The following is a 13,794-nucleotide window of genomic DNA, read 5'->3' as shown; positions in this document are numbered from 1 at the left end:
GCTGGCATTGTTTTATGGCCGAAGTGAAGAAGGTATACAACAATATTTGCTCTAACAAAATTAAAAAATTACATTTCCAAGGTAAACTGCCATTAATTAAAGTCCTCCAAGTAAATGTATTAAGTGAGGAGAAATCTCTTCAATCAAAATGAAAAAGGATTCCAAATTGTGCATGTTCCAAAAGACAGCATTTATCAGGACAAATAAGAGATAAGATAAGACAGATAAAAACAACATGCTACATAAAACAAGTTTTCATGCACTTGGGGTCACTAAGGGCCTCCCAAAGAGTCAACTAACACGTGTAAGACGTATTACCTCCAATGATGAACTATACAATAAGCAGGCAGACATTTTAATAAACAAATTTAGAGAAAGGGGGTACCATAAGGAGGAACTTTTGAAGTATAAATGTGAAATCGGAGGAAAAAGATAGAAAATTGGATTTGAAAACAGTGCATCCAAAAGATCTTAATGAGCACACCTACACTATTGATGTCATAGGGTGGTGTGTTGGAGTGAATTTAAGGACTAATTGGGCTCACTTGTGTAACCTGACGAAGGGAGGTACAAACCCCCACCCCCCCGAAAAGCTGTTCTGTACTTGGGGTGGTAAAACTGGCTAAAATAAAGGATTATTTGCACAGCAAGAAGTGGTGAAGTGCTTGCCTTCCCTGTGAAATTTTGCAGCATTTATCAGGAGACATATCAAGACCTCTCATATATAGTGAGGCAAGGTAAAATGTTTGTGTCTGCTTGCAGATGTGGAAGTAAAAAAATTGCAATTTTTTTTTGCAAACCATATACTGGAAGAAGCAACCCACATATATTACACCGTTTTACCTTTTCTATTTAACAAGAAAGAAGAAAATGTTTGTGTGGGCATAGCAAGGGTGCATTAACACAAGCACCCTCACTCTGCTTAACTACCAAACGCAACACCACATACAATACCACATTTCTCACCCACTTAATTCGATCTTGCCCACTCCCACACCTTGTGTATTACTCCCTTCCCTTTAGACTCTATGCCTATGCATAGGGCCTTCCTCACCTTTTTGTACCTGTATTGATTGTGATGTTTGTTACTCCATATATTCTATGTATGTAATTCATGTGATGTAGTTGTATAATCACATTTACTTTACAGTGCTACGCAATATGTTGGCGCTATATAAATACATGTTAATAATAATAATAAATAATAAGCAGGTATCAAGTGAAGTTCCCAGCAACATTTGTTTCTTTTTTATTAGTATATTTTTTTTGTTTGTGTGTGTGAACCTTTTTTTAAAGGAGAAGGTTAAAACTAAGTAAGCCTTATCAGAAAGGTCCACCTAAATATACCAGTAAACCCTCAAAGTAGTGCTGCTTTGAGTCCTCTCTCAAAAGAAACATTTATTTCCTTCTATTGCGTACACATGGGCTTCTGTATTAGACTTCCTCCTCCTTGCCCTGGGCATGAGCATGCTAAGTTTGCTCCTCTTCCCCCCCCCCTTCTCTGCTGTAATCTGACCCCAGAGCTATAAGTGGGCTCACAGTGTTAGAAAACTTCAATTAGTTTGTTTCATTGGGAAACCAAGTCCATCTGGGTTCCAAAGTGCAAAAAATTCTCTGGAAAGCAAAGGAACATACAGTCCCTGAATCCATTACTTCACTGTGGAACAAATTAAGGGAGGGGTTGCATTACACTGTGAGTGTAGGGCAGGGGATTGGTTCCTGTGATTACAGACAGACCATAATGGTTTCTACTGAATCTTTGGCATCAAGTACTGTATGTCGGAGTCAATTAAAAAAAAAAATTACATATATCTTCTTTATTTATTTAGAAGTTCAGTGTTATTGTACCTAGGCACAACTGAATGGGCTCATGAGAAAAAGTAGGGCATATTTTCCCTTTAATGGTTTATATACCACTAGAGGTCATAGTACACACAAAGGTTGTGGAAGTTCTTTCAATGAGAGGTGATAATAAGAGATCCTTTGTTCGGACAGGCGCTGGAGGGAGTGTGGACAGATGGGGACATTACATCGCATTTTGTGGGGTTGTCCCAAGATTACTCCCTATTGGGAGATGGTGAAAGAACTTGTGAGGGACCTATAGCTATTTCATATCTAAAATGTCTATTTTTACTGTCTGTGTACTTTTCCTTGCTTAGCTGTTGCAAAACCATATATCACAAACTGCTAGATGAAACCAAGTTAGAACCTCTCCTGGAGTCAGCCTGAACACGTCATGACGGCTTGTGGTCATGACACTTTGCACCTGCTTCCTGAGAGAAGTCTGAACAAACACACTCCGAATAAGGACATGTTTTGCCATATGCTATGCTTATTGGCTAAATAGCTAAACCACATACATCCTGAGCTATCACTCAATTCCCTATTTGACTATATAACATTTGGTATCTTTATAATAAAGCAGAAGAAGCATTTTATACTGAACAGTTTGTCTCAGCGTGATTCTTCCGGCTCGAGCCACAGAATAATCTAATTGGGATGGGGATAGATACTCTTAGGGCCTGTTTGAGGTCCACCACAAACTTTTACAAAAAGTCCTGTGGACCACTATACACTATACAAAGAGAACCATGGAACTTTCTTCTTGGGAAACCTAAAATGAATTATACAAAAGTGGCCAGGAGACTGATAAATTACAGAATAAAGTAGATTAGGTAAAACCAATGGAATACTTATCCGCCCTAAACATTAGAAAGATGCTTAAATATGAGGAGATATGGGGCAACTGGACTTACTGTTTCCCCCCTTGATGAAAGGACCAGCAGCTGCCTATGAAACACAATATTATTTAACCTGCCTGAATACCTTGACAAGCCTGTATTTTAGAATTTTACTTTAGAATTTCATTTGTATTTTTATGTTCCTATGTTCTTTTTGTTAACTAGTTATGCAGCAATGACTTGTGAAGCTGATTGCTATAATCGTACCTATAGGATGCGTAGTGACTGCATTTAAAACCTGTAAAAATCTTCCTTTGGAAGAGTTCAAGTGCAAAAGGGCATATACTAACTAGTGATGGGCGAATTTGTCCCATTTTGTTTCGCTGAAAAAGTTGCAAATTTCCAGCAAAATTCGCGAATTTGCGAAATTTTTCTAAAAGTTAATTTTGACAATTCCCGTGCATCAAAATTGACGCCAGCGCCAATTCTGATGCCGCGACAATTCTGGCGCACATTAAAGTCAATGGTGTGCATTTAATTGTCGCCGGCGTCAAAAAAAATTTGATGCCAGTTTTCCACCAGCAAATTTTCACTGCAAGTTTGCAAATTTATTCACTGGTGTAGAAACGCAGAAATTGGCCACAAATTCGTGCCTGTCGAATAAATTCGCCCATCACTACTATTAAAACATAAATAGTTAATCCAAGGAACTATCCGACCACCATTTAGGGTTAGAAAGAAGTATTTCTTTCCTTGTAGCTTGCTTGGGATTTTTGAGAGCCTTTCTCTACATTAGTTTTCAACACAATGGATAGCTTTTTCCACATATTTTCTATGTGACCATGCGATTTACTATTGAAAAGTCAACAAGAATATTTTTTTTTTTGATCAACACATTAAGAGCACGGTACAAGAACCATCCGTGTATAATTCACTCTTAGTCCACAACTTTTAGGGGCACATTTACTATGCTCGAGTGAAGTATTCAAAGTAAAAGAAGTAAAAAAACTTCGAATTCGAAACTTCGAAGTAAAAATCGTTCGACTATTCGACCGTTCGACCTTCCCCATAAGTTTTCTAAGTTTTTTCTGATCGAAGGAAAATCCTTCGATCGATGGATACAAATCCTTGAATCGTTCGATTTTTCCTTTGATCGATCGATCGTAGTATTTGCGAAGTCGAAGGATTTTACCTCGAGGGTCAAATTCGAGGGTTAATTAACCCTCGATATTCGACCTAGTAAATGTGCCCCTTGAAATTATGTTTTTTAACTGACGGAAGTGTTTAACTCTGCTTTTACATTTGTTGTGTTATAAGTTGTTATTTGCTGTGTTATAACACGTCATGACGGCTTGTGGTCATGACACTCTGCACCTGCTTCCTGAGAGAAGTCTGAACAAACACACTCCGAATAAGGACATGTTTTGCCATATGCTATGCTTATTGGCTAAATAGCTAAACCACATACATCCTGAGCTATCACTCAATTCCCTATTTGACTATATAACATTTGGTATCTTTATAATAAAGCAGAAGAAGCATTTTATACTGAACAGTTTGTCTCAGCGTGATTCTTCCGGCTCGAGCCACAGAATAATCTAATTGGGATGGGGATAGATACTCTTAGGGCCTGTTTGAGGTCCACCACAAACTTTTACAAAAAGTCCTGTGGACCACTATACACTATACAAAGAGAACCATGGAACTTTCTTCTTGGGAAACCTAAAATGAATTATACAAAAGTGGCCAGGAGACTGATAAATTACAGAATAAAGTAGATTAGGTAAAACCAATGGAATACTTATCCGCCCTAAACATTAGAAAGATGCTTAAATATGAGGAGATATGGGGCAACTGGACTTACTGTTTCCCCCCTTGATGAAAGGACCAGCAGCTGCCTATGAAACACAATATTATTTAACCTGCCTGAATACCTTGACAAGCCTGTATTTTAGAATTTTACTTTAGAATATTCGACCGTTCGACCTTCCCCATAAGTTTTCTAAGTTTTTTCTGATCGAAGGAAAATCCTTCGATCGATGGATACAAATCCTTGAATCGTTCGATTTTTCCTTTGATCGATCGATCGTAGTATTTGCGAAGTCGAAGGATTTTACCTCGAGGGTCAAATTCGAGGGTTAATTAACCCTCGATATTCGACCTAGTAAATGTGCCCCTTGAAATTATGTTTTTTAACTGACGGAAGTGTTTAACTCTGCTTTTACATTTGTTGTGTTATAAGTTGTTATTTGCTGTGTTATAAGTTAGTACAATCATTCTGCTTCATGTTTATGCATTCCTGACATTATGAAAGCTGTAATTGTAACAGTTCTGGTTTATATACAAGAAACACAGCACAGCTATTATATTCAGCACTGTACTGCATGTTTTAATTATTTTAGTAGAAGTAAGGTATGAAAATATAAATTACAGAAAGACCCCTTATCTGGAAAACCACAGGTCCTGAGTGTTTTGGATAACAGGCCTCATACTTATATTGATATTCAGATTTATTATAGATCAAACTGGGAAAGTAGAGCCTACTTTCCTAGAAACCTATTTATATTTTGACATATACAGTATTGTAATATTTTCAATCATTTTAATTTTGGTAATGATATATTTTGTACACAGTACTATGTCAGATATATATTTATAATTTACTTGCACCTATGCTAGTTTTGTCTCAGAGCATAGCCATGTTTTAGTTAAGTGAAATAGTATTTTATAAAAATATTTTATAGAGCAGATCTGCACAATATAGTTTTGGGGAGCAAGGCATAGACAGTGACCTCAAATATCTGACAGAACATGACTATTAGTAGATAATATACTAAACAAACCTACATAGACAATGTCTCTGCTGCCACACTGATGACTTTTTCTGTTCGTTCCAGAAAGTCCGGCATGGAAATTATGTCATCTTCTGGTAAATCTACCAATGGGGTTTGCACTATATCCTGTAGCATTTTCTCAATGCGGAACTCCAGAGTGTCAGAAGCTTCTTTATAGATTTGCTGTACTTCTATCAAAGAGCTGTAAACCTTTGCAATAACTGGAAAAGAAAAATTAGTTATTCATTGCCATGAAATAGCGGTGATATGTGGTAAATAGGGATGCATACACGAACAGATGGACGGCACTCCGATGAAAGACAGGCTTTTTATTACTGGGCACTGTGGAAATACATAGGCCTTACGCGTTTCGGGAACACCTTCCCTTAATCATAGGCTTACAAAGTGAATCAAAAGTATGCTTTATATACAATAGGTCTCCAGCGACCCCTATTGGTTGTCTGAATTGTTACAGTTAAAAATACACATCTTCTATTTCTTTATTATATTATTTGTATTGATAAAAACAACCACACTCTGCTAAAATGTATAAAACAAAAGAGGAGGAGAAGGGGGCAAAAAGTAAGAGACCCCTTTAGACCTTGGATATTACATACAATTATCTGTTCAAATTAGCATATAGCATTATCATAATGGCTTAAGAGCTTGCAATTTTATTTCCCTTGGGACAAGTTAACTCTTATTCATTTATTTAATATTCTATTGTTTAGATTTTTCCTTTATCTGTTCCTTCACATATTATGTTAGTACTAAGATAAATCGGTATGTGCACACATATATGCATAAATAGGGAAGAAGGATTGGCATAATCAAATTCTAATGAAGAAAAAAACGGGTTAGTCTTCCATTAGTTTATATGGTTATTGCATGGACAAAACCAGGTGTCCTAACAGGTTGTCCAATAGCTCAACCTGGATCAATAAATATTTATGTATATGCTCAAATGGTATTGCCTATATACCACATGTATCAGTATAAATAAGCAATATCGTGTCTTGTATTCAGGCCTTTTGGCATTCTAGTTTCAAGTTTTAAAATCCAGAAGGCTTCCCTTAGGTTAATGGAATGTAATGGGTCGCCCCCTCTGAGTGGTACCTTTACCTGTTCAATGACTTTAACAGCCAGATCCTGGACACCTTTTGAAGAGCATAGGGCAAAATGTTTGCCCACATGAGATCCCTCATCTTTTTTGTCTATCGCCCTAATATGCTCCCTGACCCTTTCCTTTAGGCAGCGGGTTGTGCGTCCCAGATATTGTATCCCACAACATTTACATTCGAGTAGATAAATTACCCTCTTGGTATTACAATTATAGAAGCCATAGTTTTGAAAAGTTTTCCCGGTAACATTGGATTTGAAATTGGGTCCTGTGGAGATAACCATGCATGTCTTGCATGGCATTGTCCCACATCTATATGTACCTCTAACTGAAAGCCACGTACTATTGGGATTGGTTGGAGCTTTAGTCACCAAGCTAGGTGCCAAAATCTTCCCTAACGTAGGGGCTTTCCTTGGGACATATCTGATATCCATCGACTTCAGAATCTCCGCTAGTCTCGTATCATTGTATAGTACTGGAATATGTTTCCTGATAATGCCGCAAATTTTATTATACTCTTCACTGTATTCTGTTATAAAATAAACTTGATTGTCCCCTTTGGTAGCCTGAGTCCTAGTTTTGGGATACAGGTGCAAACGGGAACCATTTTTCTTTGTTAAACTCCCTGCTTTGTCAAGTGATGTCCTAACAATCTCTTTTGAGTAGCCCGCCTACGGAGTCTATCTCCTAGCAGTCGAGATTGTTCGTAGAAAGTATTATCTTGACTGCAATTCCTTCTATATCTGACAAACTAACTATAAGGGATACTGCGTATAGTGTGCTTAGGATGACAACTATTGGCTTTTAGTATTGTATTACCTGCCGTCGGTTTCCTAAAGATATTGGACTCGATGCCTCCCCTCAAGTGATTACCTCTTAGATTAAGATCCAGAAAATTGATTTCCAGATGATTGTGCTCTAATGAGAAAATTAAATTGTGCTGATTGTCGTTTAAGTATGTGTGAAAGTCACCAATTAACTCTTGTGGACCGCCCCATACGAACAGTAGGCCGTCTATGTAGTGGCCATACCATATTATGTGTTGGCGGAAGGGGTTTTTTGTTCCATAGACTTGGGACCGCTCCCAACACTCCATATAGAGGTTAGTGTAGGAAGGAGCAAAGGAAGCCCCCATAGCGGTCCCACGTCTTTGGAGATAAAACCCCCCATCAAAATAGAAAAAATTATGTGATAGCAAATATTCTAAAACTTCAGTATACATTTGTGCATCACTCATTATCTCAGTGATGGCAGTGACGCCCAATGAGTGTGGTATCATTGAATACAACGACTTCACATCCATTGTGTACGTGTCTAACCATCTCACGGAAGACAGTTTATCCAACAAGTGACCTGAATCTCTGATAAAAGAGTCCAGTTGAGGTACCAGGGGTTTCAGGCAAGTATCAACCCAATCTGAAAGGCCTTCATTAACAGACCCGATGCTGGCCACAATGGGCCTACCTTCTGGGACAGCAATGATTTGTGTATCTTAGGGAGGTGGTGGAAGATCAGGACTATAGGTTGTGTTCTCACCAGGTATTCCTTGTCCCGAGGATCCAGTTGCTCAATAATGGTCATATATTCACTTTGCAGATTAGAATGTAATTTTTGATAGGTATCAGGATCGTTGAGCTGTCTTTCATCTTCAGATATATAATCCGTGGTGTTCATGACCACAACACATCCTCCCTTATCCGCTTGCCTAATTGTGAGGGCTGCATTATGCCTCAAGGATTTTATAGCTGATCTTTCTTCACCAAAGATATTCTCGGGGGTCTTTCTAGGCCTATCCAAACTTAATTTGGTTAGGTCACCCTCAACAAGATCTTGAAAAATATCCATAGAGGGGCATCTGGATTGTAAGGGATAAAAGCTAGAGGGCAATTTCTTACATAATATGGTATGGCCGCTACATAGACGACCTACTGTTCGTATGGGGCGGTCCACAAGAGTTAATTGGTGACTTTCACACATATGTGGGGGATAAGGTCGTTTAAGGAAGCCAATCCACACTTATGGCGTTAAATAAAAATTTCCAGCTTTATTGGATCATAAAATAACAAACAGGCATCTATTACAGATGTACTCCTACCCCATGACATGATAGGTTTTTATTTAACGCCATAAGTGTGGATTGGCTTTCTTAAACTACCTTATCCCCCACATATGATGTCCGCTGGAATGGAGACCAGCATGAGGGAGCCGGCACAACATTGGGAGTGGACACAACTAAGAAGCAGCCAGGACACAGGCATGTGAGTTATTCCCTACTTGTGCCTTTCACACATACTTAAACGACAATCAGCACAATTTAATTTTCTCACTAGAGCACATCATCTGGAAATCAATTTTCTGGATTTTAATCTAAGAGGTAATCACTTGAGGGGAGGCATCGAGTCCAATATCTTTAGGAAACCGACGGCAGGTAATACAATACTAAAAGCCAATAGTTGTCATCCTAAGCACACAATACGCAGTATCCCTTATAGTTAGTTTGTCAGATATAGAAGGAATTGCAGTCAAGATAATACTTTCTACGAACAATCTCGACTGCTAGGAGATAGACTCCGTAGGCGGGGCTACTCAAAAGAGATTGTTAGGACATCACTTGACAAAGCAGGGAGTTTAACAAAGAAAAATGGTTCCCGTTTGCACCCGTATCCCAAAACTAGGACTCAGGCTACCAAAGGGGACAATCAAGTTTATTTTATAACAGAATACAGTGAAGAGTATAATTAAATTTGCGGCATTATCAGGAAACATATTCCAGTACTATACAATGATACGAGACTAGCGGAGATTCTGAAGTCGATGGATATCAGATATGTCCCAAGGAAAGCCCCTACGTTAGGGAAGATTTTGGCACCTAGCTTGGTGACTAAAGCTCCAACCAATCCCAATAGTACGTGGCTTTCAGTTAGAGGTACATATAGATGTGGGACAATGCCATGCAAGACATGCATGGTTATCTCCACAGGACCCAATTTCAAATCCAATGTTACCGGGAAAACTTTTCAAAACTATGGCTTCTATAATTGTAATACCAAGAGGGTAATTTATCTACTCGAATGTAAATGTTGTGGGATACAATATGTGGGACGCACAACCCGCTGCCTAAAGGAAAGGGTCAGGGAGCATATTAGGGCGATAGACAAAAAAGATGAGGGATCTCCTGTGGGCAAACATTTTGCCCTATGCTCTTCAAAAGGTGTCCAGGATCTGGCTGTTAAAGTCATTGAACAGGTAAAGGTACCACTCAGAGGGGGCGACCCATTACATTCCATTAACCTAAGGGAAGCCTTCTGGATTTTAAAACTTGAAACTAGAATGCCAAAAGGCCTGAATACAAGACACGATATCGCTTATTTATACTGATACATGTGGTATATAGGCAATACCATTTGAGCATATACATAAATATTTATTGATCCAGGTTGAGCTATTGGACAACCTGTTAGGACACCTGGTTTTGTCCATGCAATAACCATATAAACTAATGGAAGACTAACCCGTTTTTTTCTTCATTAGAATTTGATTATGCCAATCCTTCTTCCCTATATATGCATATATGTGTGCACATACCGATTTATCTTATTACTAACATAATATGTGAAGGAACAGATAAAGGAAAAATCTAAACAATAGAATATTAAATAAATGAATAAGAGTTAACTTGTCCCAAGGGAAATAAAATTGCAAGCTCTTAAGCCATTATGATAATGCTATATGCTAATTTGAACAGATAATTGTATGTAATATCCAAGGTCTAAAGGGGTCTCTTACTTTTTACCCCCTTCTCCTCCTCTTTTGTTTTATACATTTTAGCAGAGTGTGGTTGTTTTTATCAATACAAATAATATAATAAAGAAATAGAAGATGTGTATTTTTAACTGTAACAATCCAGACAACCAATAGGGGTCGCTGGAGACCTATTGTATATAAAGCATACTTTTGATTCACTTTGTAAGCCTATGATTAAGGGAAGGTGTTCCCGAAACGCGTAAGGCCTATGTATTTCCACAGTGCCCAGTAATAAAAAGCCTGTCTTTTATCGGAGTGCCGTCCATCTGTTCCTGTATACATTTGTGGCAGTGGGGACACTGCGGACTGAGCACCCGACATCACAGGGAAGCAGCTAAGTGGTGGTGAGTTGAAGCAGTCCTAATTGGTGTTGTTGAGTAAATAGGGATGCACCGAATCCACTATTCTGGATTCCGCCGAACCCCCGAATCCTTTGCGAAAGATACTGCCAAATACCGAAGTGAATCCGAATCCTAATTTGCATAAGCAAATTAGGGGTGGGAGAGGGAAACATGCTATTTCCCTCCCTGCCCCTAATTTGCATATGCAAATTAGGATTCAGATGCTGTTAGAATCCGAATCCTGCTGAAAAATGCTGAATCCTGGCCGAATCCCAAACCGAATCTTGGATTCGGTGCATCCCTAGTGGTAAAATGTCATAATTTTCATAAAATATGCTATATGTGGGTGAATAGATAATATCAAAAATTATTGTATTTCATTATATATTAGAGTAGGCCCCGAATCCACTATTCTGGATTCCGCCGAACCCCCGAATCCTTTGCGAAAGATACTGCCAAATACCGAAGTGAATCCGGATCCTAATTTGCATAAGCAAATTAGGGGTGGGAGGGGAAAACATGCTATTTCCCTCCCTGCCCCTAATTTGCATATGCAAATTAGGATTCAGATGCTGTTAGAATCCGAATCCTGCTGAAAAATGCTGAATCCTGGCCGAATCCCAAACCGAATCTTGGATTCGGTGCATCCCTAGTGGTAAAATGTCATAATTTTCATAAAATATGCTATATGTGGGTGAATAGATAATATCAAAAATTATTGTATTTCATTATATATTAGAGTAAAAAAAATATCAAAGGGGTCATTCTTGGCTCTGGGGGGAGCAATTGCAGGAGCACTAAGGGACACAGAATTAGGCCCCTTAATGGTCATATTGGAAAAGTGCTCTGACTGGGTGTCACTTAGGTGATGGTTTCTGAAATCTATTCTGGGATCTCATTTGATTTATAAAGTATACAGTAGAAATTCTGGCCTGTCCAAGATTGCTTTTAGTGTTGCACAAGGTGCCTGTGGTGAGGGAACAAGTACTCCTCAGTTTGCTTACACTGATTAAATTGAGGAGCACTGAACAGGACTTGCATTTTATATAAACTAACCCATAATCAGGTTTGGTTTCAATGTCAGACATCCTCATATATTCTTATAATACGTTCCTAAGTCTTTCAGGATTTCAAAGTCACTTTAGATAGTACTGTGATTTAAATATACTTTTCTTACACTTTTCAGTGTTCAGTGAGGTCCAGGTGAGCTGTGTTAGGCCAGCTGAAAGAACCTCTTCAATTTGTCCAATAAATGGTAGCATTAGTGGCTTCAGCAAATAAGAAATTCCATTGCAGAATGTTTGATAGTTTATTAACATATCCTGAAGCCTGAAAAGAAAAGCAGAAGACAGAAACAAGAAATTAAAAAAAATCAGATGTTTTCAAAGGAAGAAGACAGAAACATGAATTTTAAAAGAATAAAAGCTGTCAGTTTGCTAATGTCATACATATAATGCTCAGTTTAATTCCCCCCATGATAAACTTCTGTTTCTAGGTTTTCTTTTTCCATGCTTTCTTCAATTGTCCTATTTCAGGCCACAATTACTTTATACTTTATTTTACACTTTATTCTACAGACATCTGCTTCCAGTGATGTCCTTAAAGGGCATGTAAAGTATATTTGTGGTGCCAGTCTGTGTGCATAGAGCACCCTGACCGCAACTGCATCATTTTCGCACCCCCGTTCGGATCCTACGTTCTGCACCATTGCTTTGTTCCTAACTGCATTAAACTTTTCACCCAGCAGCCATTTTCCCTGCCTGGCATCATCGCTTCTGGCTACCTGTTCTAAATGCGCATGTGTGCACAGTCCCTTCTGCCTGGCCCTTCTCTGCAGTAGCTTTAACCAACTAAAACCTGATGACGCGAGCTTCAGTTGTACTGAAGCAGAGAAAGGGCTCATGCTCCCCATGCCAAATGCCAAGGAGAATTCTGAAGGGAGGGGGAGGAGGGACTAAGTCAGCTGTCGATATGCAGACAGATCTAATAATAATAATAATAGAGCAGTTGCTTTGTTAACTTCTCAGTGACTGGAGAGGCAGGTATTTAAAGATCACAGTGGGGATTTTTACTTATTTTTGCCTGGGGGTTGATATGTCCTTTAAGTCTTCTTGAAATTAGCTTTTCTTTTACAAATCTCTCCCTTTTGCACCTTGTCATATTGTTGTCATATGGTCTGTGCAATTGATTGCACAAATTTTATTAGTTACTAAACACTTTTTCAGACTGTTCGACTTCACATTCAAGATAGTTTTTTATGAATTTTTATGAATTTAAACATAAATTTATAAACCTGGCAACAGAAAGGATCAAGGAAGAAGTTGTTCATGGATGAAATGGTTTTCTATAGAAGTATCCACCTCTGGTTGGTGATGTTTTCAGTAAGCAAGAACACCAGTCCCATTGTCTCAAGTAAGTGATTATAAACAGTGGGGGGTGCCCAACATTCTGGCACCCTGTGTGATTGTTAGTTTCATTCACTTTTAAATATTTATATTTATTTTTGACCCTGAAATTGGCCAAAAGCAAAGCAACCTACAGTGCAATCTCTCTCTCCATTTAAAAATGATAGTGTATAATGGAGTCTTTTGGGCCACATATCCAATATATTTAATTTTACTTAGATATCTACATGTAGGTTTCTCTTTTAAAATTAACAGTAACATAATAATGCTTCTCATTAATCAGTCTTTATAATCCAGTGTAAAGTTATTTGACTCAATCAGTGTAAAAAGAGCTAAAAGGATACAATACATAGAATAAAGTTTGCAGTGATCTCCAGCTGCTGAATAAAAAAAATACATAATGAAGACCAGATGAAAAGTTGCATAGAATGGGCCATTCCATAACATACTAAAAGTTAATAGGTGAACGACCCCTATAAAGGAGAAAAAAGACCTTTTAACTTGGGGATGCCAAAAGTTATGTTTTAAATGTATATATAAATACAGTATTGGTCCTACATTTAAATAATTGGCATAAATATAAAAGCACAAACAGAAAGGTTTATTACT

At 38.1% G+C, this 13,794-nt stretch overlaps 1 protein-coding gene across 5 annotated transcripts in view; it reads right to left on the bottom strand.

Annotated features, from left to right (window-relative positions):
- Positions 1 to 13,794, bottom strand: part of LOC108718513 (dynein heavy chain 5, axonemal) — a 379,491-nt gene that overhangs the window by 263,347 nt on the left and 102,350 nt on the right. For all 5 annotated transcript variants that reach the window (XM_041566222.1, XM_041566224.1, XM_041566225.1 and 2 more), the window contains 2 exons: positions 11,958 to 12,109; positions 5,529 to 5,736 (listed from right to left, as the gene is read on the bottom strand). In XM_041566222.1, coding sequence (XP_041422156.1) covers positions 5,529 to 5,736; positions 11,958 to 12,109 — 360 coding nt within the window. The remainder of the gene's footprint in view (positions 1 to 5,528; positions 5,737 to 11,957; positions 12,110 to 13,794) is intronic.

This window comes from Xenopus laevis, chromosome 6L (assembly GCF_017654675.1).
Source record: "Xenopus laevis strain J_2021 chromosome 6L, Xenopus_laevis_v10.1, whole genome shotgun sequence".
NCBI classification, from domain to species: Eukaryota; Metazoa; Chordata; class Amphibia; order Anura; family Pipidae; genus Xenopus; species Xenopus laevis.
This window is presented reverse-complemented; position numbering and strand designations above follow the sequence as displayed.